This window comes from Hippocampus guttulatus, chromosome 1, assembly GCF_054856545.1.
Source record: "Hippocampus guttulatus isolate MCC_2025c chromosome 1, RoL_Hgut_1.0, whole genome shotgun sequence".
NCBI lineage: Eukaryota > Metazoa > Chordata > Actinopteri > Syngnathiformes > Syngnathidae > Hippocampus > Hippocampus guttulatus.
Genome location: NC_141261.1, coordinates 23027572 through 23054754, shown reverse-complemented (window position 1 = coordinate 23054754; position 27183 = coordinate 23027572). Strand labels below are relative to the sequence as shown.

Sequence of the window (27183 nt, the reverse complement as noted above, 5' to 3'; positions counted from 1 at the left end):
AGTCCTGAAAAGGACAAAATCAGCAGATTCGATTCTCACTCTGGCAACACTGGTGATCTTTATTTGTTCATCTCGTAGGGTGGTCGAGGTGACAGAGTGGAAGGAAAAACGCCTTCGTGGAAGCATAAATCCCATCTTGCTAGCTGCATCTTGGCTGTTGCCCTTTATAGAGCAGATGAGTGAGCGGTAACAGCCACTGAGAATCAGGTCAAGAAGTAGTCTTTTTTTCCCCTCATGTGTCCTTGATGCCTGTGCGGTAAAGAGACGACGGGATGGGTTGTGACACACTCACTGACCTGAGACCTTTTTTCCAGCAGCATGACTCAAGGCCCCGACGACTCAGCAGCCACATGCAGCACATGTCACGAGGACCAGTCAGACTTTACAGTAACTATGTCAATGGCGGACCGTGTGGACACACAACCACAAAATTTGGCACCTTTCGCCTCTGGTTTTCCTCCATGGTCGCGGCATCGACAGATGGGCTGACAAGAAAAGCAAGTTTCAGTTTTGCTCTGTCCGCAATGAACTGTAGTAGCCCAAAGCACGACTGAAAAGGAGGCAAACGCACATTAACAATTAGGGCAGACAAACAAGAGAACAAGGGGGCATGGAGGAGACTGCTCAACCGTCCCAGAAACGACTGAAGCCTAATGTAAGCCACTGTCAATGGAGGCTTCCACTGTGCAACGTTCAAATCCAACTGGTTGTTCTACGCAGAACTCAGGCCTGAAGCTGTGCGTTTGGAGGCAGTGCTTCCTGTCAGAGCTTTTTATTCAATAACACACCTACATCCTACTAACCCCTTGCTGGGAAAAAAAAATACTCCAGCCATTAGCGGTGAGGTCTTTGGTGAAGATTGCACGACTGTCTGTGCCCTATGTGTTGTGTTGTGTTATTTTTGTTATTTTGACTTCAAAATGGCGCCGCGAGAGTGGCTGCCTTTCCAGCAGCTCCTATATTTTGTTGTTCTACTTCTTCCTTTCATAACTTTGCTGCTGTGAATTGGGAATTTCTCCATTGCGAGACTAATAAAGGTTTTCTTTCTTATCTTAATAAACACAGCTCTGCTCAGTGAGTCATCAGCATCCAAAGCCTGAAATAGCATTTTCAAAACAAATTACAATCATCCACTCACGGTCCTAACAAGGCTGCATTACAATGCGGATGATAAAGTCTCTGAAGCCCAAATATGTAGTGGTGAGGGTTTTTTTTTTTATACATATTTTGATTGAAATACCTCTACTATCACTGCATTGGAAAACACCAGTCAAAGGCTAAACATGCGTTTGACGGCTCAATCAATAAATTGACGATTTGCATGTTGGAGGACGTGGAAGGCAGCAACCGATTGCACATTGAACACGCATGTCAAGCACTCACACGCAAAGAGGTGCATGCTTACATTGTTCTGTCATGAAGCCTCGTGGCCAAAGCCCAACTGCTAAGTAAGCCGTGGATTTTCTGCACGACTCTAAATGTGATCAGCAAGCACCACTGCGACCACAGCGGCTGCCGTAAGCGCTGCGAACCAAAAACACAACCGACACAGTGAAAACACTTCCCGTACAACCAAAACACATTTCTCATTGCCACTGAATCACACCTTTGCTAAATCGGCTTAGCACTTCCTGTTGCCGTGGCAAATTTTGCATTACTGTAATAGCTTCAAGCTGACAACCTTCGGTTAAGTGCCTTACGCTAGTATGGCTTTTTCATTTTAGGCTGAGGGTGAGTTTTAACCAGACATGACATTTGAAAAAAAAAAAAAACTGCGCACAAACGACTTATTTGTGCACACCAATTGCTACTTGGTATGCACGGACTATTACTTTGTGCGTACAAAATAGTTACAGCGTGCACACAAGATAGTGACAGTGTGCACATGAAGATCCCTTATTGGACAAGAGGGTAAACAAATCAAGCGCAACTTCACAGACTCGCTTTTCAGGTCAGTGCCTTCAAAAAGCCACAAGTTATTGCATCTGATGTTTTTATTTTAGACCAACATTAAGTCGTGAAATTAATGCCAAAAAGTTTTGCATACATCCACCGGTAACCATGATCCCTCCCAGAGCGTTGCAGTTACTGCGCAGTCGTACCGGCGTCCAAGTCGTACCTCCGCAAGCTGGCTCACAAAAGTCTATTCAAACATCTGTCGGTGAAAATGATTCCTTGCAATGCCAGGATTTTCATGAAGTCCTTGCAACTCATCCTTGGCCTAAAATTAAATTGTGATCACGCTGACAATTATGTAGGTTTCTTTCGGCCAAATCCAAAGCAATCATTTGAAAGTATCGAGCCACACCACTGCAGTCATGCTGTGTGCTGGCAATGGGCTGACAGGAAGTGCCCACTGCACCACCTCGCATCTGTTCCAGGCAGGATAGGTGTCAGCATGTAGAGGGGAGCGCCTGTAAGCCCGCTGACAGCCAAAGTGTCCCTGTGCACAGGAGCCCAGCCCAGCACAGGTCAATGTGTTGTGTCCATATGACCCAAAAAAGTGTGTCGTCGTGACCGGGACTGGGCGGCTACGGAAGAGGAGATTAAGGGTGAGCAACTGGAAGGTGGTGAGTATCAGCCTCTTGTCACTGCTCATCTGGGTTGATGGAACAAAAGATCGCCGTGGACCCATAGGATCACTTTTGATGTCATTTGGCTGCTAAAAGACAGCATCAGCAGTCTCAACTAATGAACCAAAGCTGGTCCACTTGTCTAATGTGTCGTAAATGAGGCATCCAAGCACACAAAAGACAATTTTGCGAGAATACTCTAGCATGGAGCCTTCAATTGCCAAGTCATACACGACCCAGGAGCCCACACCAATGGTGCACAAGGAGAAGACTGTTATAGAATCCAGGTGTACACTAGACAGACTAATAAAGGCTTCAATCTCCTCCCTAATGGCGCCAAGATTTCCCCTTGTAGCAGCACGACACTGTAGCCCGCTGAGCGACGCTAGTGGACTCACACAGTGGAAGGTTGTCTGGAAGAACTACTGTAACAATGCAGACTTGAGTTTTGTGGAGGAGGGGTGGGGGGTGGCCTTCCTATTGGTGTCCCAGTGTGACACGGCCACAAAATAAAATAATTTCTAATTGTATCTGACATAGGATAGCCAAAGGAACTAGTAGCTAAGATCATCTTCTCCTTAAAGTAAAGTCACAATGTCATCAGAAATTTGAAGTTGAAGGGATTAGGACAGTTTTTGTTCAAGGACTTCTCAGCGCGGCCTGAGCGAGATCTGAAGAAAGTCTACATAATGAGCCCTCGAATGATCGAACACTAGATGAGCATGATATTGTTCCAAACTCAAATCAAGTCCTTAGTCACTTCAGTTCAGTTCAATCGAACCTTTATCTATCCAGGAAAAGATAAGAAAACCTTTATTAGTCTCGCAAAAAGGCATTTGGGACCAGATTCTCTTCTGCAATGCCAACCTGGCTGCAGTCAAATGTCTTGCTGTGAGTTGCAGATAGCCACGCAGAAAAAGATACGGGGGAAAAAAAAACGGCAATTGGCTAAAGTACAAAGAAGAGATCACAAGGAACAGTTTTCTCTCGCGCGAATTCACCATGTATGGAAGTTGTTCGGGCTGTTGCAAGCAGCTCCATGTGTCCACAGGTACCAAGATTCCATTTTACAAGGATGTAATAAAGTCCCCCCCCTGAAGGGACTACATCAGCAACGGACTCTCTGGTCAAACATCCCCAAAGCAGGATATATGCTTTAAAAAAGTCTGGAAGGTTGTGCACATACAGAACTGTAACAGCCATAAAAACACATTTCACAACCGTGCATTCACACTTTGTCTTTGTCCTGCAGGGAGAAACTCATTTCACTATCTGGTGACTGTTCCATCCCCAATCTTTGTCCTTGTTTATGAGCAGGGACACAACTACAAAGACTGAAATGGGAGCAGCGGCTGTAAAATTGGGACACAATTAGAGGCCTCTATTAATGAGGAAGCACAGCTTATCAGCTGCTAAATATGATTTCGTTTGACAGGAGATTTGTCATGTTTGGGGAACGTGCGTTTGCGTGCGATTCCTTGCAGCTACTTCTGTCGGATCCCAAAGTCCCATTCAAAGACAACGCACATGCTTCAATGGAGACAAGAGGGCTCCTAACTCTTTCTGACTGACTGCCCACAACCGATGAGAAAGTGAAGGGCGCATGCATGCAAAGAACACACAATGGTGGGAAACGCAGCACCTGTGTCTTCTTACTGTTCGAGCGACGTTTTAGAAAAGCTTCATGGCGCCTGGCGAAGAAGATGGCTGCAAAGGGTGCCGCTCTGTTGTCATCCGATCACTCAACCATATCAAGTAATGAGAAGACTGAACAGCGTTCACAGTAACATTAGCAGTAACGCTAGTTAGTGCCAACGCAACTTGAGAGGTGTTCTGGCTGGCCCATGAAAATTACAGACTACTAATTCAGTTGATCCGGGGTCGCCGTAGCAACAGCAGGATTTCAATGTTGCAAGCCGGCGTGCCTACCCAATGATATTTGTAGAAGCTGGACAACTGCATCCCACAAAAGTGTTGTTTGAATTCAAGCCCGCATGTTCGTGCATTCTTCATTGTGTGTGCGGCTCGGTCCACATCACCACCAGCAACTCTGACCAAAATGGCCTCTTCCTCTTGATTCACCCAAGGAATGAGGAGGGGAAAAAAACCACTGGAATGATGTTCCTGAGCTCAAAATTACAGGGAGTGGAGCAAATAATAAAAATAAAGACCTTCCCAATAGTCTAAGTAAGTATTTGAAGGAAGTGATGCTAACTACCGTATTTCAAACTGTCTTCCCACTTGCACAGATGAGGGGCCCTCACTCTTTCACACCGTATATTTAGATAGCAGGGGGTAGTAAGCACGCCTTCCTCTGGCTCTCTCTAAAAGTCAACCTGTCCAGTCTCCGAAAGGAGTGAGGTGATACATGATGCAATACTTTTTTCCACTTCTCAGCGGTTTGCAGACTTCACTTTTCACACACGGCTACTGTGAGAGTCTTTGTCCGTTGCCTTGACAACAAGTGCCATCCCCACAGGAGGCATGAGCAAAAATACACGCTTTGGGTGTTTATGGAGGGATTGACTTGATTGGCTATAGATCCTCATTTGTTTAAAAGCTACAGACTCACTTCGATGTTATACTTTTGACCTTTTAGCGCCGAATAAAAAAAAGACTCTTGCTTATATCAGTCATTTATTTGGTGCATACACTTGGAAGATGCTCTTGAAGTCAAGGCTTGGAGCATATTGGATGCTCAATATTATTTGAGGATGCATGACAACCTACTCATTTTCAAATGACACACTACTATTAAAAATGTTTTCTAAAGATGCAGGGCAGAAAATATTGGGAACCCCTCCTCCACAAAAATCATGTGTTGGGTTTTTTTCATTGTCCTTAAAATATCGCTTCAGAAGAGGTAAGAAACCCAATACCGAAAAGTAATTCTGAGGTCACGCTTTAATTACGCCGAAACAAATCCATCTACTGGACTTGACTTGATTATGTTGATACACGCTGCAATGATGATAGCACCGATCTGAGAGAATCCGTCCACTCTTGCCAGTGAAGCCTGCGACCGTGCGAGCGGCCGCAGCTGTTCAGCACCGGGGTCCTACGACAGAATAAATGTCAAGCGGATCCCGCGGACGCTTGGCTCAGCATCACGCTATTGATTTGGGTCAAAAGGTCAGCAATTAGACTGAGCCGCATCGTTTCTAGGCAATGCCTGTCACACACTCCGCCTGGACCAGAGCTCGCACAGCTGCTGCCGGTCGTCATGGAAACATTCACACTCCCCACTCCTTAAGCAGATTCCTTGTGAAATTATAATGCACTTTGAGGCTAGAAATAGATCGCAGATAAAATGCCTATGACACAGTGACAGGTATTGTGGCGCTACTAATGGTTATGATACAAGCACAGGTGTTCAACGTGAGCTATTTACAAACCGGTAATTGTCCGGGGGCAATGGTCTTTTATCCTGACAAGGCATGAAGAGTCAAAGAACGAAAACCTTGGCACCGATCACCTTTCCCTCCAATTCTCAGCACACTTCACTTGGCCAAGGAGCCAGAGGGCTCACCGCTCACTCCCAATTACCCAGTGTGGCACTGACGCGCAAATCCGAGAAACTCTGCCACCTAGAAATTCCTGCCACCTGAAAAAAAACAACAAAACAGTGCAGAAGATGCAGAAAATAGCCCCCAGCGTGCATCCTGAATATAACATGCAGACTGGCATGCATATTTCAGAGGGCAATGGGAATTACTCTGCTTTCAGCAGACTGTGGGGAGCCGACACAGCCAAAGCCAGACGTTCAGAGACAAGGACAGAACCACCTGCCACATACACTCATATGGAGACAGAACGAGCGACGTGTCTGCCCTCACAACAGCTTTTGCTCTGATGCAAATACAAAATTACATGGAAAGGGAAGGTAAGGCTCACCAGCTAAACTCAATTCGAAATCCGCCTTCTGTATTTGTTGGGTAGATCCAGAAGTCAGCTGATGCCTGAATGAAGACTAAAACTGCGATCCAGTCTGCAAGGAGCCTGGATGCTCGTGTAGCCTTCTCACTGAGAGCGCATAGTGTGCTACTGCCACTTCTCCTGTGCCCTCACTGACTCATTCAAAGCACCACACTTCCTCCCTGTCTCTCTCTTTCTCTCTCTCTCCCTGGCTCTATATCTCCTCCTCCTCTCTCCCCTCCTCCTAGCAGAACCCGCTACCAATGCAACAGCCAGCCCAGGAAAAATTGCACTCTTGTCCTCCTGTGCGCTCTCCCCTTCCTGATCCCAGCACCATTCGGAGCAAAGGACTGAACAATGCCCTACGCCAACAGCGCTCAGAAAGGAACCCAGGAGCAGTTTTCAACCAGCGATAATGCCTCTCAACTGTTACCATGGAAACTAATGACGGGCCCCAGGCTGGCGGGAGGTTGAGAAGGGGGCGATGACGATGGAGGGGAGAATCAAGTGAGAGAAGTGGCTGAATGAAAGATGGGGGAAGTGTGTGTTTGCATCAGTGAATGCGCCTGCACAGTTGTTGCAGGAGTGTGTCAGGACTCCAGCGAACGAGTCATTAGAAACACATTCACTGATTGAAGTGCACAGTTTTAGTACCACCCACACACAAACGAGCGCATACAAAAATCTGAACTTGACATTGAAAAAGACCGAACCTAATATTTACTGTATTAGGATACAATTTTGCAAAGTACATAGCTTTTTTTCTTTTTTCCTTTCATGTAAGATGAAACATGGCTATATTAATGGGATGCTTTATAAATTACTCATGAATCATAGTTTGTGTGTCTGCTTGCTTCTCATTTGAAAAGGGAGGTGAGAGGGGAGCTAAGTAACGTTTCTGGCTCCCGTGGGGTCTCAGTGTTGCAGGAGTCTCTGGGGAGGACATCCGTACGTTTGTGTGCCCCCCCCCCCCCCCCCACTAATGTAGATCACCAAAGCTGCCGGGTCGATGGGCCCAAGCTGCACCGACCCACTTCTTATGCACATACAATTACAAGTGGCCTGTTTGCTCCAAATCTCAACGTGCCTGCCCCCCCACCCCCCACTTCCTCTAACTCTTTTATAGCCAGCGTAATGTCAAGTGAAAAGAGTGGGTGGCATCGCCCGAATCCTGTGTTGAACTTTCGGCGAATGCCACTGACAACCATAGCAGCAGTTCTAGAAAAACTGTTACAACAGTGTGACAATCATTAAATTCTACCTGGGAAGACCCTGATTGGGCCTCAAGTTTAAGGACAGACAGATACTCACCTACCTTAGCATCTCTAATCTTAACGTCATTGTGACCACAGTGAATTATGCATCACTTTAGACAGGGGAACAGGTGCTGTTCACCACGGCGGTACCAACTGCTTCCCAAGCACCTGCTGAGGTGATATCGTCTCACATGAAGGCAAAATGTAAATCTGTGCCACAGCCTCTCTGGTTTAGCCTCCTCGAATAAGCAAACCCTCATCTGTGTGGTTATCTAATGAGGCATGGTGCTCATGCCCCTTCTTTACACAGAGGAGAGGAATGTGAGCTGTGCTCTCGAGAGGAATGTCGAACCTCTCACCAAAGCGTGACCTCTTATGTAAGGCCGCCGTTGCCGTACATCGAACTCTTCCATATCAGACATTTTAGAAGCTGGACTAAACAATGAACTCAATGACGAGACAAAAAGAACGTTTACACCAGGGGCGCCCAAACTTTTTGGACCGAAGATCTACTTTTCGATCAACTAACATCCCGGGATCTACCCTTACCGGCACATGCGCGCGCGCACACACACACACACACGCCATGATGAGAAACAGCCTGAAACTGAGGCATGCGATGCACTTTTGCAGCCTGTTAACTATCGTAGCTCACACGTACCATTAGTAAAGTGCTTCCCTGTGCCCTCCTAGATTCCCATTCTTTGCCCGTGCCCTCTGTGAATTGTACACGAAGCAAACTCTGAATGAGAATAATGACGATAAAAGATAGAGCGCAACGGCTCTGATCACAAGCTGCAATTGCAGACTGCTGAGCGCTAACAACTTCCGGTGACGTAATCACGCGCCACCGTAAAGTCAAGATTTACCAGCTTTATTTTTTTTTTTTATATACAGGTATATATATATATTTTTGTGAATATGAGACTGATAGGATGATTAGGGTGCAGCGTACATTAACACAAAACTATATATTACTAACATGTTCAAAGACACACAAATGTTTTTGTTTTTTTTTTACTCCTCGACACTCCGATCTACTTGGGACCTGTCTTAGATCTACCGGTAGATCAGGATCGATGTAATGGGCACCCCTGGTTTACACCAATCAGGCACAAGTGTCAATCCTTGAATACTGAGTAATCACCATAGGAAGCATTTTATGCCCAACTAGATGCAATTAGAAAACCAGTCCAACCATTTGGCGGCTCGTAATGGGGTTTAAATACGCTGAAAGTGAGAAGAGACTGCAAGCAATGGCCTCCAATGAGATGACAATGAAAGTTGCCAGAGCATCACGTCAGCAAGTTCATCAGAACTGGACATCATCTCTTCCTTGAATTGAAGAGCAAAGAACAACAGTGAAGAGCTTCCTTGTGTTTCCGTTGTTCTTGCTATTGACTTCAGCCAAAGCTGGTTACAAGACAAGCTAGCATTATGTAATGTACTTAACTATACTTCTACTTGTTCACTCACTAAGCATCCTCGTTCTTTTTTCACAACAGGTACTGTATATTTCATGTCTTTGCCAAGTAAAAGGCAAATTGGTTAAATGAGCTTGAGTTGATACCCTGACATGGCGTCAGTGCTTGGTTGAAGCCCCGCCAAATATCATTATTGATAACCACTTCCACTTGGCGGCGACTTGAGGAGAGAGAAACAACAAAGACAAATACAAATCTTGCTACCGTTCGGAGGAGTGCTAACATGGCATCTTCCTCTGCGCGTACGCCAACACATGATAGTTGATGAGGACACATTCTGTTGTCATGGAGGCAACTCACAATCCAAAGCACGGTCAGGCTCCCTAAAAAGAGTGCTTATGGATTCATGTGTGCAGTAGTGCTTGGGCTGACACACTTGTTTTCATTCAAAACTCTCTGATGGTCTTCAACAGCAGCAAGACACAACATTCCGTTTGAACAGGCAAGAGGTCATGCCAACTGCTGTTTCTATGGTTACTGACACGCATTCATTCTGACTGAACAGTTCCACACTAAGACACTGAGGGGTGGTTACGGCATTAAGGCCCTTCTAAACTCCCTAGCAAGTGGACGAGTGATTGTAAATGTCTATTTTAATTGCCCTTGAACATGAAAGCATCTTTCACCATTATGTCCCTGCCGAGAGACACCTTTTCAAACATTCAGGGCCTAAAAATCACAGAGGCGTCTTCAATTATACTAACAAGCACGCTATCTTCCCTCCCTACCTCTCTGCCTCCCATGGGAGTCAAAGCTCATCCTTAAAGAAGAAGGCATTAATATTTCACCCACAAGAGAAACCTTCGATTCATTATTAATACATGCAGCAGGGGCAAGGTCTTATCTGTATTACAAAAAGGTTGGAACTTCACGTGGTCAATCTGCAGTCTGTCCCTGCTTTTGAATAAAGTGATGAGAATTGCTGTCACTGGAGAAAGCCACTGCTGACCGGAGGTTGAGGCCTCAAGCAACGTGGGAAAAGAAGGTGCAGAGCAGGGGCGTTGCTATGCAGTAAGTTCCATTGGGGCACAGGCCTCAATTTCAGTGGTCCCCAATCATGGGTCCCAGATTGCGGGCCACACAAAAACCCTATATTTTAAAATTATAAATAAAATATTGCATAGTGGCGCACAGATGTACAGTTGAGAGAAGGCTCTGTGAATGGTGCTTCTTTGTATTTTTTGTAGCTGAAATAAATCTCATTATCTTTTATAAATACGTTCGTTGTCTTGGTTTCCCTGGACAAGACCGCGTGATCATCAGGGCAGGAATGTGATGGATGGTTGCCGGTCCACCAAAATGTCAGTTGAATCATCAACTAGAAAAAGAATAGGTCGGAGATCACTGCCCTGCTATATCCCCTTTGCCCCCCTCCCCCCCCCCCCCACACACACGCACAGTCACACTTTCATTCGAGACAAGCCTGCGCAGAGATGACGACTTTCATCATCACAATGTTTTGCTGTAACATGAGTTATGATGTTATATGTGGTGATGATGTTTATGTATATGTATGGAATCGCATCTGCTGGTGAGGATGAGAACCCTCATGAATTTCATGATCCACAGGAGAAGTGTACTGTCTCTGTATAAATCATCCATCCATTTTCAACACCGCTAATCCTGACAGGGTCGTGGGGATTTGCTTGAGCCTGTCCCAGCTGACTTTGGGCAGAAGGCAGACTACACCCCGAACTGGTCGCCAGTCAGTCGCAGGGCATTTATAGAGACTAACAACCATTCACACTCACATCCACAACATCACTGAGTGGGAACTGATTCCACACTGCCCGCACACAAGTCAGGCGGGCGTACCACTTCACCATCAGCGACCCAAGGTGTACTGTATTTTATGTTAATTGCAGACTCAAAAATGGAACAGTTTATCTATAAGTTCCGTTTGGAAAAAAAAAAAAATATATATATACTGTATATAGAGAGAGACAGAGAGAGAGAGAGCAAGAGAGAGAGAGAGAGAGAGCAAGAGAGAGACTCTGGCTTCACAGTGCAAACATGACATACTGTGACATATGTTTGATTTAATTGTTTTTGAAAACATTGTGCATTTAATTAAATGATTTTAAAATGTACAAATGATAAAAATTTAGCAAATATCAGAGAGAGACATGGCGCCACCCATGCCAGAACTGCCACTGCACCCACCCACAGCGTACAATGCATTTTGAGGTCTAGTAACATGGCAAAAAAACAGCTTTGCAATGGCTTTTTAGTCAAATTGTTTATTCACATCTCAAGTAATAGTTTTTCTAAGTATGTAGTAGTAGCGTGTGTGTGTGTGCGAGAGCGAGAGCGAGAGCGAGAGCGAGAGAGAGAGAGAGAGAGAGAGAGAGAGAGAGAGAGAGAGAGAGAGAGAGAGAGAGAGAGAGAGAGAGAGAGAGCACGTGCATGCACATGAGCAGGCATCCACTAAACAGTGAGCTCGGTCATCTGATGAGCTTCAGGTTCATCTCCGCCTGCAGCGCCCAGATGGCCTGTGATTACACACGGATCAGCTGAGATTAGTCCGCAGCAGAGGGAAACAGAAACGTGGGGAGTCAAAATAAATTTTCCGATGAGGTGAAAGTTAAGATGCTGTTAAATGAAAACATGGATGTGTTCAAGGTTGTAGTAACACAACAAAGATGGGTGTCTTTGTCCAAACCAGCAAACAAAGAGTAAACATGGACGCCAAGGTTATTTCATAAAGGAAAACAAATGAAATAACTTAACCTAAAATTAAAAAAAAAAAACAATTTCATTCACAAAATTAAAAAAAAAGAGAAAATACTTTTTGAAAAACGAAAAGTATCTGGAAGTTCATTTCACATTTTCAAAAATAACTCAAACTATAATTGTGGCAAAATATCCCTTGTTTTTGTCTTTATCAATTCATTTCATGCATGAGCTTTTAGGGGTTGATTTTTAAAATATTTATTTGGGTCTCACAGCACAGTCGTTAGCTGGAGGAAGGAATGTCAAACAGTCATCTGGGAGCTGCGGTCCTTTTACTGTCCATCACCTCGTCTAGCGGCAGCCAATAACAAAGCGTCACTCAGCTAGAAAAGCGATGCTGGGTAAGTGCTCACCGTTTATGGTTCATCTAGTGGAAAAATCTCTCTCTCTATCTCTATCTATCAATTGATCAATAGATATAAAATCGTACACAGTACAAACGGTTTCATACTTCTCAAGAGGAATCGAAAGCGAGATCGTCCTATAGCACAGGTGTCAAACTCAAGTCTGGCCAGATCTGGCCTGCCACGTCATTTTATGTGGCCCGCGAAAGCAGATCATGTGTGCCAACTTCCATGATCCTTTCAAAAATCTGTACCGAAATGTCAAATTGCCGTGTGAAATAAATAACATTGAGATTTTGCAGTAATTTCTGAACCTGGTTACACTCACTTGAATCATAAATGAACAAACAACAAACAAATAATTGACTGATTTCAAAATTTATAATCCATCAATTTGTTGTGTACAAGTAATAATACTATGTGAGGATTAAATATTACCGTAATTTGGCCCTCTGAGGGATGACGTAACTCCAAAGCGGCCCGCGACAAAAATGAGTTTGACACCCCTGTCCTATAGCTTTATTTATTTTGTACGACTTTAGGGTTTTGATGCATCTAACTTTAGAAGCTGGATTATGTACTGCATTTATGGTACTTCAAAGTCTGCGCACCGTTACGTGGGAACAGTATTTGATTCATGGCTGTTTTTAAAATCATATTTTTGTTGAGTTTTACCCCACAATACTTACAGTGATGATTTTTTTGTAGGGTGTAACGGGAGCGTGATTGCGAAATGTCCACATACTGTGCGTTTTTCACAAGAAAGACACAAGCAAATTTGTCAGCACGAGCAAATGAGACATGATTGATTACACAGTGCAAGTAAAGTACACCCCAAAAGAGAGGAACATGGCCTTCTGAATGGACATTTGACTCTTGCGTGACCATTTAGTCTCGCGGCAGAGTGCAACATATGCTTCGCACTGCTGCCCCACAAGAATAAGATTCAAACTAAGATGCATGTTTGAAGCTGTTCCAATTTGGTGCCGGATACTCATGCAATCATAAGAGAAATATCTTTTCAATTCGCATTTGCATGTTCCCCCATCACTTCACAGTGATGAAAACTATGTACGGTGGAAAACAGAGATTGGAAGGACAACTACCAGCGAATTAGCAAAGCGGGGAGCTCCACATGAATCGACTCATCACAGCTGAGACCCCAACGGTGCATATAGTGACGTGGTAGGGCGGGCCAATAAACTTACTTATGGCCACTGGGATGAAGCGTGTTTGGAGTTAAGAAAGCGGTACCTTCGAATGTATTGCTGGCACACTCTTCTATCCACTACCACAGGTTACAGAGCACTCACGCGCATATCATCAGACACAACTGGTTTTCATCTCACGAAATGCAAGGGGACATGGTGTGCTTGTGTGTGTGTGTTGCATGGGACTCATTCAACTTTGAAGTTCGAGTTAAAAGAATTAGAGTGCAAATTACGTTTCTATTTTAACAAATGCTTGGGGAGGAAATGAATAACAATTTTGCCTTAGGTGTGTAGAATAGAAGAAAAATGTTCGGAAATCTGCTGACATGGAGACATACAGACAGACAGACAGACAGACACACACACGCACGCACACGCACTGCTAACAAACTGAGAGAACATGCGTGCCAATAAACCTGGGGCTGTTTTTTAATTTATTCTATTTTAACCTCCTTTCAGGATCATATGGCATGTGAAGTGCTGCTTCGTGAATCAGGGCATCACTAAAAGTAGGGAGGAAAAAGCAAAAAGCCTGAAATAGCGGAGGAAGATAATCCACAACGGTCCAGAGGAACAGGATCCATCTGTGTGGATGTAGCTCTCATCTCCTCATTAGGCTCAGGGTCTGATGACTGTCCAGTGATGAGAGCTATGGCGAGTGCAATATGGTGTGGAGAGGGGAGAGGAATTGGGGGTGGTGTCTGCCGAAATTAACACTACCGGCAGGATGGAGAAGCAATTTGATCAATAATGAGATGATGCAGACATATAAGATCATTTTCTATTCACACAGTGTGTCACTGTTTGTGTGAAACACATCGAGTCATGTGCGATATAAATACAGCTGCCTTGCATGCCTTCCCTTGCCAACCATACAGAATGATACGCGACAAACATAAATAGAGGTCAGTTGTCCTGCTCCGGTCAGCGTGACCTTTAATGTGACACGCCTCATCACCTGAAAAGAAAGCTTTGGATCTGCCTGAATAAAACCAGCGGCATGTGAACATAAAGACTCCCAACACCATAGAATGATTCCCAATATTGAAGACGGATAGTGAAAATAGCTTTCTTCCCTCAGAATGGAGGGAAAATGTAACTATGAAGCCTTACTGCCCTCTACTGGTTAAACAGCGTTCCCACACAATGTGGGTATTTTCTTTTCAAAGGTGATCTGCAACCATCACACATAAAAACAAGCACTGAGGCTGTAAAGGAGGTGGGAAAAGTGGATTTGCCTGACAGACACAAGATGTGGTATAGGATTACTATATTGGTTTGATCTCAGCATACGAAGCTACTAACAGTACAATTTTCCTGGCATGGAACTAAATCGCATATCCAGTATATACACAACCAATGACATAGTCATGCTGCCGAAATGTATGACGGACGGAGGACGGTGATGGAGGGTCGAAGGCAACCCAAGGGAGAAAGCATGGAGGGCTCAACACAGGCTGCCATCCTGGGACAACATTGACAACATGCTTCATGGTCACATGATGTGAGTAAATGGTGGCGTGGGTCATGATTAGGACACACAACAAGCCAGGGTGGGAGGAAGGGCTTCGATATTTAGGTGTGAGGATTAAAAAAAAATGTTGATTGTATTTGATTTTCATTTTGGTTAGCTGGCAAGGAAATACATCTCAATGCTGTGCAAAATCCTCACACCATCATTTGATTGATTTCTTGGTTCAGCAAATACACTAGTCAACATATATGAATAGATTTAATAGTATTTATGAAGAATAAAGGCTTGGGCTCAGTAGCAAGAGGATTTTAAGTGTGTGTGCCCTGATACCAGCAACTGCTTGCTGTCTGCTACCTACAAGTGAATAGGCCAGACCTGGACATATCCCTCCCCTACGCCCCAAATCCCACAGGCCCCGCCCCCGCAGTATACAGGAAGTCTGTTTCCACAGAGACGCCTCTTCTGATGATCAGAGAAAAAAAACACAATGCCTTCAGTGTGTTTAAAGGATCTGCACTCATAAAACGTGCACGCACGCTCACACACATTCAAACGCATACACATGCACACGCCACGGCAGAGAAATAGCAATAGGAACATGCTTTTACTATTAGGGCTGTGGTTTTTTTTCGTATGACTTTCCCAGGAAAATCCCCTTCATCTGGGAGAGTTTCAATCCAGACAGACCGACAGACAGATTGAGGACGGATAAACGATGTGAAATGAAGAGAAATGGACGTCTTAGTCCCAAGATTGAGACACAAAGACAAACTTGTTGAAAGACTTTTGTGGGGAGCTGCTCCTATTTTTATCGTGTCAGCCAGATTTCCACTCGAACCCTCAGACTTTTTGTTTGCGTTGATATCGTGTCCAAAGTGCACGACGGGGATGATCTTGATTTTGCCACTTTCACTCAAAGACTGGCACGTGAGTCCTTTACTGGGTGACACAGTCCGTCTGTCTTCAACAGTTGGTACCATTTAGGAAAACTAGGTCACTTCCTTCTTCTATGTGTGTGTGTGTGTGTGCGTGTGTGCGCACCTCTGCGAGACCCTCCAATAAGCCGCGAGACCTCCAGTGTAAACACATTGTGCTACTCTGAGCAGAAACATCCTCAAAGCAAACATGTCTCTTCTCCGCAAGTGCTCAAACTATGCAGCCTCATCACGAGTCGGGGTTCTGCGGGTGCCGAAGCGGCCACTGAAACTGGAATATCACATGTCACACCTGATTAGTGCGGAACACTGCAGCTTCAGCGCTATAAACTTTGGAACATTTTCTCAGACGTGTGGAAAGAGGAGGAGAAAGCTGTTCAAAATCCGTAGAGTTGAATCACGCTATAGGCCACTCGAGTCGCAGTGAAACAGGAGGAAAAAATGTACAGTATCGTGTTGCTACTTCTACGACTGTCTTGTCAGTATCGTGCGCCCCGCACTCAGACATAGTGCCCTGCTTCATGTGAACAGAATATATGTTGCAATTTTAAATCATCAAATGATAATCAATGAATGCTATTGAACTGATGGATGACTCTTGTCAACTCAGACTGTGGTCTGCTGACATTTTTGATGATTACCGGTAAATGTAATTCAAACGTGTGAAAGCAGACATTGACACAAATATCGCGTTTCCTTTTTCTCGGCGTACGCCCTCAGTCAATGACGGCCTCATCATTATCCCGTGACAGAGTGTGACTGGAGGGCATCACTCTTCATTAGGAGGGAGAACCGGTTAACCCCCTAACCGTACGCCTGCCGCGGCGTCAAACGTTATTTCAAATGTGACTAAGTAATCACTCAGGCGAGCCATGTTACTGCATTGCTGTTGCAGTGCAACACAACTGAGAACTGAGGTCTGCGGTCCACTGGTGAAAGGCGACTTTGATTCGCTCCGCTTTCATCTAGAGTACGTAGGAATCGTTGTTACAATTGTATTATTGTTAGTTTTTACGTTAAATGTTTTCTGTAAAGCGCTTTGTCACAGCATGCAGCTGCTGTGAAAGCTCTGTTTAGATAAATGTACAGTATTGTATTACCTGTCACAACTGCATGTTTACCAGTAAGTCCAGAACCTGTCCAACAGGCAGGTTTTGCCTTTCAACCACCTCTCAATCGAGTACCTGCCCACCAGGCTGTAACTGACTTGATAGTGAGCCACTTCACTTTGAACTGCAACAAGTACCTTATGACTGAGGCTGCAGCGGGCAGACATTTTGCAATTTTCCATTTAAAAGCATCGATGTGGCAGATACAGTATGTAGGTTTGCCGCTTATTTAATGTTGCAAACTTCAATTGAGATTACAGAAGATCTAGTTTTGACCAGCATGTATTTGGATATGTATCTAGCTTTCATTGCATTCAATTACAGTCTGATATTTGTTTCTTATGCATCAACTTGAGCGTCCTTAAAACATCCATAAATGTTGGGATTTTTTTATTTATTTTGTGTGTGTGTGTGTGTGTTTAATAATAATTCTTAAGACCTGACTCACAGCCAGTACATTTGAGTGCTACGGTAGCTGAGCTGTTAGGAGCATTCAAGTCTAATAAGTAGTAAATCTGATTCTTGATTGATCTTGAGCAAAGGTGGAATCTGAGTCATTCACCACTTGAACAACTTTTCACACACTTTTACGATTCATAAAATTGGGTCAAGAGCCTCGGGCGGGACCACACTTAGGCCAGTAAAGAAAGAAAAAGAAAACTGTCCAGAGAAGTGAGCCATCACAATGTAGCGCACTTTTGCACATACACACTTGGAATAGCTACAGCGGCATCCACACATGACCGCCATTGGGAAAATCGATGTGACACTCAGGCGAGCGTGGAAAGAGCCTTAAGCTTCTGCGTGGCCCGCAAAGTGATTCACGCTGTCTCACTCACGTAATGTGATTGACAGGAAGAGAGCGGAGTGACGTGTGTGCGCATGCGCCGTTGCGGGGGCTGAGTAAGGTTCAAAATTGGCACTTCCAGGAATAAACTAAAAGATGGCTGTACATGTACATGATTGGAGTCTCATGTTACGTGGTGACGGGCATCATCAACAAATCACCAGGCATCTGAATAGCATAAACTAATTGAAATGGAATGACAAGGATTAAATTAGCAGGCCCTGGTCAAACCATCGAAGTGGAAGACCTTAGACTGGCCAAGTCAATCACTGGACCGAAACCCAATAGAGCATGCGTTTCACCTCGTGATGTGGAGAAGGAATGGAGAAAGCCCCAGAAACAAACCAGCGCTGAAAGAAGCTGCAGCAAAGGCCTGAAAACAGTTTGCTGCAGGCAGTTATTGCAAACCAAATATGAAATGGTCTTCACTTTGCTTCATTTAATGATGTCTGTTCCAATACTTTTGCTCACTTGAAAAGTGGGTGGAGGTGATCTGTCCCGGCTGGGTGGGTAAACACATTTCAATGTAAATACGATGAAATCAATACAAGTTGGACTTGGGCACGTTTGTCTCATATTCATGTTTGAAATCCCCAAAAATACAAGAGAAACAAAGGAATTGACTTTGCCATTCCAACATTTTTGATGGGCACGGAAGATTATATTGGGTGTGTCTGCTGTTTTCTTGATTTACGGAGAGCCCGCAGCTGAAAATGACTGCAAGTTTCATTACAAACTGGCAAAAGCTGGCGATATAGGAGACAATGTATGTCGAGCTTGTGGGAAAAGAAATAAGCAAAGAACAGAAAGGAAAGCAGTTCAGCTCGTCATTATTTCCACACTCATTTCAGGCTCCATGAACCTGCCAGGAGTTCGAGAAAGCGTTTGAAACCAAAGTGCAGTGCAGCAGTTTAGCTTCAATGTTCCCGAGATATCATATGACTGTACCTCCATAATTGAGATCAACCTTCAAGGGCAAAGCAGTTTGTCCGTTACATCCAACACGGGCCCATCAGATCAGTTGATCATGACTTTAAGAACCAAAAGCGTCACGATTCAAGTCCCGCTGCGGCCAAAATGTGAAAATGGGGACTAGCTATTGGAGAGATCCTCATCTGCTTGCTGGCTACTGTCAAGGTGCTCTTGAGCAAAGCACTGACCCCCACGTCCCAGCTCAAAGGGCGCAGCACTGCCCTGTCACAATGACGTCTTTCCTGACGTGCCTGCTTGTGTGTGATTTGGTTCTAGTGTGTTTTGTGTGCAACACAAAATTTGTACACATAAGAATGTTCATTGAAATTCCATTGAGGGGCTACAATCATTAAAAAAAACATCCTTAATCAAGGAAATACTGCTGTTGTTTGCACTGGCACTGAACAAGCTTAAGCCTCATCAGCGTATGTCTCATCACTACTTTACAAGAGCAAAGCATCTTCCACTAAATTGTCATGACCGGTGAAACATATAAAAGCTTATCCATCTAAATTAGTTTACCATAGCAGACCACATTCCCAAAACATGCATGGCAGGTTCATGGAACACTCTAAATTGTCCCGATGTGTGCCCTGTGATTGGCTGGCTAATCTAGTTAAGGGCGTGCCCTGCCTACTGCTCGAAGACTGCTGCGATAGGCTCCAGCACGCCCCCGACCCTTGTCACGATAAGCGGCTTAGAAAATGGATAGATGGATGGATGGATGGCATACCTTGCAGCGTGACAATCATATCTTTCTTTTGAATAAGTCCTCACGTCCACTGCCAGCGAGTCATAAGAGCAGCCTAAACGGTCAGCGGAGCCACTTTACACCCTGGCTAAGATGAAAATAAATATGAGAATCTTCTTTGCTCTTAAATGATCATGTAAAATATGCATCAACTTTGGCAAATGTATGTTTTATTATTAATCGACGCGTGCTTATCACTGTCAGACATTTTCCAAAGATTTTAAGTCACCTGGGCGATGTGTGGGTGCGTGAGTGTGGGGGCGATGACCTACCCAAGTAATGGATGGAATAATCATTTCTAAAAAAGATTCTTTTGTGAAAGTGGATTCTGACAAATCTAGTTGTTTTACAAGATTAGCTTTCGGCATTTTGTTATGTGCTTGCACTCATAGCCACTTTTACACCAACGCCCCGGTGAATTGTGCAATCAGTACAGTGTGCAACCGTAGAGCTGGGATTTAGTCGCCTGTGCCTTTTCCACAGTACACCCAGTGCGGCTCTGCGTATTCAGTTAATTAGATGTGCAGCTATGTCAGCGCGGCAGCGGCAACTGCTTTTGACATAAGAGCCGTTTGCAGTGACTCTTTGGTATTAAAGCTAACACTCCCCCACACAATGGTGGAGTTCTGCCCGTTTCTACCTTGGAAAATGGCAAATTTCCCCCACCACAGCTGTATATTCACTACACGTAGGACTGGGGGCACTGTAGAGGGGATAAAAGCGATGGTGTCTTTAAATAATTAAAAATAATTATAACATTTTTTGGATCGTGTTTTCAATTTACAGCAATGAAGTGTTGGGGCCCAAAGTAATCATTTTTCCCACGGCCCAAAATCTGTGGTGGTATCCTTGCATAGCACAGTGAGCTGGCAAACAAGCACAAAAAAAGTCACCTTAGATGGCCAGTGACTCAAAGGCAAGTCAAAGTCTTAAAAAAAAGAAGAAGATGGAACAAGGGAATCAGCGTAAATAATATTCTCATTGTCCTGTTCATTTTCCTCTTGGTCAGTGTTTATCTCACAAAGAGGGGAGATGTTTACATTGACTTGGTGAAACACAGACAGCCTCGCATAGCTTTCGTTAATAATAAATAACTTAAGACGGCGAGCCGGGACGTCTATGCTGGAGCGTCGTGCTGCTTTGTGTATAAACCGGGGGAGAAAGTGGGCAATACAGTCCTGATCCTGTGATACCAATGTGACTTTAACCTCAAGACAACACCGAATATTTGTGATATGTTGAAACGGAAATGCAGACGATGAGTTTTCAACTCACTCGACCCTCCAATGGCCAAAATGAAAATAATCCAAAGAGTGCACATACACTACGCTTTGGTTCCCATGGGGTAGGAATACAGTAAGCAACCGGAGAGAACAGCGGCAAAAAAAGCATGTGTGCGTGTGTATGGAGTTGGGTAGTTTGATTTGGGATAAGAGGCCAGTTACAAAAAAATAAGAGCAAAAGCACTTGATTGAGCAAATGTGGGAGAAAAAAAGTTGAACAGCTGATCTTCCAGTATGTATTATGAACACCAGATGGTGCTGTTTTGATGTTTCCCCTGGGAAGGCACATATTTTATATAGAATACAGAGCAGTGAATGTATATGCATGAACGTTTACAGTCATTTCCTTAATTTGTGTGTCTCCCTTGCACTTCACGGTAGCTCTCTGTCACATGGTGAATCAAATAGCCAGGTGAATGTGGCGGGCATATGGGAAATTTATGATTGGGCCTCAATGAAGTCGACCTGGCAACAAATAGAAGGAAAAAGAATGCGAGCAGTTTGGTGGTCCAAGTTGTAACAGTAGTTCCACTTGGGAGCAAAGGAGTACAATATTGTAGTTTTCCATGTATGTCATATCATTCAAACTCCACACAGAGTGGCCCGAGTTGAGATTCAAAACCCAAACCTTAGAACTGTGTGGCAAACGTGCAAACATCGAGTTTACTTCAACAATGAACATTCATATCAAAATCAGTCTTTGACATGACGACAAGTTATTTTACTGACCCTTGACATGAAAAGAATTTTAGTAAAGTTAATGATTACTTGATTTTGAATGTAACTAAGATTAAATATGATTTATTAAGTTACATTCAACAGATGAAGACAGATATACTTGACGTAAAATTGACATCTGAACCACACCATACTTTTGGCATTTGGAGCGAAAGTAGTGACCTCTGCTTTGTGACACACACACACACACACACACACACTCTCCATGCATCCGAGCCCTTCACACACACCCATGCACGGTAAGGTATGATGCATGAATGACTCTGGGTTTAATCACCGCTATCAACAATTCCGATTTTGAATGTTAATGGAATCTATAGGCAGTTTTGACGTTGAGGTCAGAACTCGGACCTGAAGAGTTCGGCCCAGATGTGCTGATACATTGAGTCACATTGGGTCTCCGGCATCAACAGCGTGTCGGTGGGGTCAGAAACACGACTTGAGGCCGACGTGGAGTGGATAAAAAGCCCGCAGCTGTCCCGCTGACAGCTGGCAACAACACAAACACCCCCCCCCCCCCCCTCAAAAAAACCGTTTCAGGACGTGTAATAGGAGCCGCGAGACGACCCGGAATGAAAACTTTGGAAACGCGACTTTTAACCCAGACTCGGTTTCTTACCAGTGGCTGAAAGTCCCTGCATCATGCACAAAGTTTTTCGCCGGTCGTATCCTTTTCCAAGAAGAAAGTGGAGCGTCCAGGAGCGTCCAACTTGAACGAGCGTCTCTTAACCGACCTCCTCGTGATCCTGTTACCGCTTCAAAAATAAAATATTCATTTAAAAAAGGAAAAAGAAACCCCTCACGCGCTATGGACTCTTCATGGCTTGGTAGAGGATAAAACAGATTTTGACCGAGTGTTTTTTTTTTGTTCTTTTCTGTTTGCTGGTCTTGCGTGGCTCCTTCCTCCTCCCTCTCCACATAAAGAACTTTGTCCTGTCCTCCCCACTGCTGGAAACAAGAAAATGCGCGCTACTGGGGCCAAGCGCGCTCACGCAAACCCCATTCATTGTATTGTTTTCGCCGACACGCTCACTGAAAATATCAGTGGTTTTTTTTTTTAAAGTGAAGTCTAGCATAGTCAAGTGTGACATTTGTGAACTGATTGCATGATTAAATGATGCGACTATTTTACGTTAGACACCCTGATAAGGGACAGACATATACGATTCTGCTATACAGTTAAAGTAACAGTATTACTTACAATCAGGAGGCCTATGTAAATTATATACTGACAGAAAAGTACATGAATGGACTTTTGCAAAAGCACGCCAGCATATAATTTACTACTTTATAAACATTATAGTGTATTCACCTTTGTCCAACAATATAATAATCTAAGCAATGGCTCAGAAGAATTCCAATGAAGTTGGGGCATTGTTTTAAACATAAATAAAAAGAGACTACAATTAATTACAAATCATGTTCAATTTATACTTGAGTACACTACATCCATCTGTCCATTAATCTGAACCGCTTTATCCTCACGAGGGTTACAGGGAATACAACACAAAGATGATATATTTTATATTCAAACTGATAAACATTATTGTGTTGAGCAAATAATCATTAACTTTATATTTTATGGCTGCAACACACTCCATAAAAGCTGACACAGGTTCATGGTTTCCACTCTGTTACATCACCTTTTCTTTTAACAACATTCAATAAACGTTTGGGAACTGAGGATACTAATTGTTGAAGCTTTGTAATCCTTTCCCATTCTTGCTTGCTGTACAGCTTCAGGTGTTCAATAGTCCGCGGTCTCCATTGTCATATTTGACACTTCATAATGTGACATACATTTTCAATGAGAGACAGGTCTGGGCTTCACGCAGGCTAGTCTAGTGCCCGCACTTTTTTTACTATGAAGCCAAGCTGTTGTAACACACGCAGAATGTGGTTTGGCATTGTTTTGCTGAAATAAGCAAAGGTGTCCATGAAAAGACATTGCTTGGATGGCAGCTCATGTTTCTCCAAAACCTGTATGTTCCTTTTAGCATTCATGGTACCTTCACAGATGTGTAAGCTAGCCACGCCGTTGGCACAAACACGGCTCCATACCATCGCAAATGTTGACTTTGGAAGTTTGCGCTGATACCAAGCCAGATGGCGTGGTGGCTTTTCCTCTTTGGCGTGGAGGACATGACATCCACAATTTCCAACAAAAAAAAAATGGAAATGTGGACTTGTCAGACCACAGAACATTCTTCCACTTTGCCTGAGTCCATCTTAGATGAGCTCGGGCTCGGAGAAGCCTGCGACATTTCCAGGTGTTGTTGATGAATGGCTTTTGCTATACATAGAGATAGATTGAAGTCGCACTTACGGATGTAACGCCCAACTATATTGACTGAATTTGGTTTTCTGAAGTGTTCCCAGGCCCATGTAATGATATTCTTTACACATAGATTTCTTTTTTGGTGGGGGAGGGTTGCCTTCAAATGCTGTGATTTCTTCAGAATATCTGAACCTTTTGATGATATTATAGACCATAGATGATGAAATCTCTAAATTCCTTGCAACTGTACATTGAGTAACATTGTTCTTAATTCATCTCTTTGATCATTTTCGCACAGAAAAAGGTGAACCTCGGCCCATCTTTGCCTGTGAATGACTGAGTAATTCAGGGGAGCTCATTTTATACCCAATCATGGCACCCACCTGTTCCCATTTAGCCTGTTCACCCATGGGATGTTCCAAACAGGTGTTTGATGAGCATTCCACGATTTAGGGCCACCTATCCCAGCTTTTTAGGAACGTGTTGCAGCCATTTCATTTTAAATTATTGATTACTTGCAAAAAACAATTAAGCTTATCAGTTTGAACATTAAATATCTTGTCTCTATTCAGTTAGAGGGCGGCCCGGTAGTCCAGTGGTTAGCACGTCGACTTCACAGTGCAGAGGTACCGGGTTCGATTCCAGCTCCGGCCTCCCTGTGTGGAGTTTGCATGTTCTCCCCGAGCCTGCGTGGGTTTTCTCCGGGTACTCCGGTTTCCTCCCACATTCCGAAAAACATGCATGGCAGGCTGATTGGACTCTCTAAAATTGTCCCTAGGTGTGAATGTGAGCGTGGATGGTTGTTTGTCTCTGTGTGCCCTGCGATTGGCTGGCAACCGATTCAGGGTGTCCCCCGCCTACTGCCCGAAGACAGCTGGGATAGGCTCCAGCACCCCCCGCGACCCTAGTGAGGATCAAGCGGTTCGGAAAATGGATGGATGGATGGATATTCAGTTAGATATAGGTTGAACATGATTTGCAAATCATTGTATTCTGTTTTTATTACACAACATCCCAACTTCATTGGAATTTGCTTTCTAAAAAGATTCTACTACGATCACATACTAACAGGTAATCTGAAGAAGTATTCCAACAGAGCATCAAATGTACTGATATTCACGTACCAAGAAAAAAAAAGGTTGTATCTTACCTGCAATGCTGCTATGTACAGCGCTCAGCATAAATGATTACACACCATCACACTGGTGAGAAAACCTACTTTCCGTTCAGAAAAAAACTACTCCTGTACTTACTTCTATGGCATACTAAAGTAAAAAAAAAAAAAGAATAAATAAAAATAAAAATAATCCCACAAATGTGGGCCATTTGTCATTGTGCACACGCAAAAAAAAAAAAATTTAAAAATAGTATAAGCCATGAAAGACTAGCAATACTACATTTAATAGTGTTCTCATGTAGGCCTATATAAAGAGCAGTATATTTCAAAAACGCTGCCTGAGGATGACTCTTGATGTCTATTACAGATCTGCCTCGATAGCTTGAGGGGCAGCCATTTGTGAGGAAACCCGTGAACGTGAACTTTAACAAGCTCCTTGCGTGCTTTGTGCTGCTTTGCAATCAGCTGAGCGAGTCATTGCCTTTATGAGTCATAAACAAGTGACGGTAGGCCATGCACATCATAGAATAAATGGAAAGTAGTTGGGACTTGGGAGAACTATTCACAGACTTCAGTGGTAATTTGATCGTGTCGATAATGTATGAGCCCAGAAGCCAAATTGCGGCCATCCTCTTAAACTAACAGGATAACATGACACTATAGCAAGGTCAAGCTTTGTTTGGAGCATACAAAGTAAGAAATGCACCAGTAAATCAATTGTTTGTCACATGTACTGCTGACAAACAACCATCGGCGCTTAATCAATCTATCATGCGTGCTTTCAACATGAAAGGAAATCAGAGTGCCAGAAGAAAACCCATTTTGGCGAAACGATAAGGGGGTCGAGCTCGCGAGCAATCAGATTTTGTTGCAGGCATTCTTTTACTGTATGTCACTAATGATTATGCAATATTCTTATAATTGGTAGAACTGACTATTGAATATGGTAAACATTTCAGATGCCTGCAGCTGTCAAGAGTACAAGTGGGACATTGAATCGCTGAAAGATTGGATTGGATAGACTGAGCTGTTTCCTATTGTGTGCGGTGTGCTTTTTGTACGAATGACTTCAATGGCCTGCTATTTTATTTTTATTTTTTAAATGTACCGTGTCCACTATTGTTGCTGAAATGATTTATAATGTCTCCATTCCAGGACGAAAGTGTGTCATATCTTACAAGAGACCCATGGATTTGAGAGTACAAATTAGTGGTGACCAAAAGTTAGACTCCCAAGTATAAATCAATCTTTTCGATTTTATTTTCAAAGAACCTTTTAGATTACATCCTAAAGCAGACCTCCTTTGACGGCATCTCCTGAAAATGTGTAGACGAGAGCATTAAGGCCCAGTTGCAACCATTCATTTGACACATACACTCTAATTGGCAAACCATGACCCCCATTTTTGGCAAACGAAAGAGGACAGTTGTCAATGAACTCCACGTATATCTCTGCAATGTCTGAAAGACTGTGCGAATATGTCTTAAAAGTTTGTCATATACGGTATGTGCAAGTCTCAAGTCATAACCTTCAAGTCTCAAACAAGTGCCAAATTACTGTGGAAAACGATCAAGATTAGCGTGTAACAGAAAATGAGCAGTTAATGGCCGCAACTCACAAGTCACTCCACAGTACTGTCTGCCTCATTTTCAATAAGACAACCTTCAAGCGTGCGTGTCCATCTTGACCTGTCATCTTTCAAGACATCACAGCCACAGTCATAACAAAGCGACAGAAACAAATGCAAGCACAGTCTCGCATGGTTCACTACAAGGTTTAAGATAACTTAGCTATCTTGCCTTCACAGTTCGCGCAGCTAGCTAAAAGGTAAACATCGGAGGTTTTGTGTCTTCCAAATTTTGAGTTGCAAACCCTGCATGCTGCTATTGTCTTTTTCCTAGTTTCATCACCAGCAAAAAGAACAACAAAAGCAGCCATTTTCAACATCGCTGATAGTTGCTGGAGCCTATCCCAGCGGACTTCAGATGGAAACCGGACAACACCCGCACCTGGTCGCCAGTCAGTCGCAGGGTATTTAGAGACACGAACAACCATTCACACCCACATCCACACAATCACTGACTGGGAGCCGGTCGCACGCTGCCGGCATACAATTGAAACGGGTGTACCACAACACCATCACTAACTGGAGAAAGAAGAGCA

The 27183-nt window shown here is 43.8% G+C and overlaps 1 protein-coding gene and 1 long non-coding RNA gene across 2 annotated transcripts in view; both read right to left on the bottom strand.

Moving 5' to 3' along the window:
* The window catches only part of fgd (faciogenital dysplasia), a 46002-nt gene extending 23469 nt beyond the window's left edge, over positions 1-22533 (bottom strand). Inside the window, exon 1 of the mRNA XM_086120387.1 lies at positions 22245-22533. Within this exon, the coding sequence (XP_085976513.1) occupies positions 22245-22269 (25 nt within the window). The 5' untranslated portion in view covers positions 22270-22533. The remainder of the gene's footprint in view (positions 1-22244) is intronic.
* LOC147211022 (uncharacterized) lies at positions 5198-6760 on the bottom strand. The gene is made up of 2 exons (XR_015101861.1): positions 6468-6760; positions 5198-6177 (listed from the first exon to the last, which is right to left on the bottom strand). It is a non-coding gene; the product is annotated as an uncharacterized LOC147211022 (long non-coding RNA).
* Positions 22534-27183: the final 4650 nt, after the last annotated feature.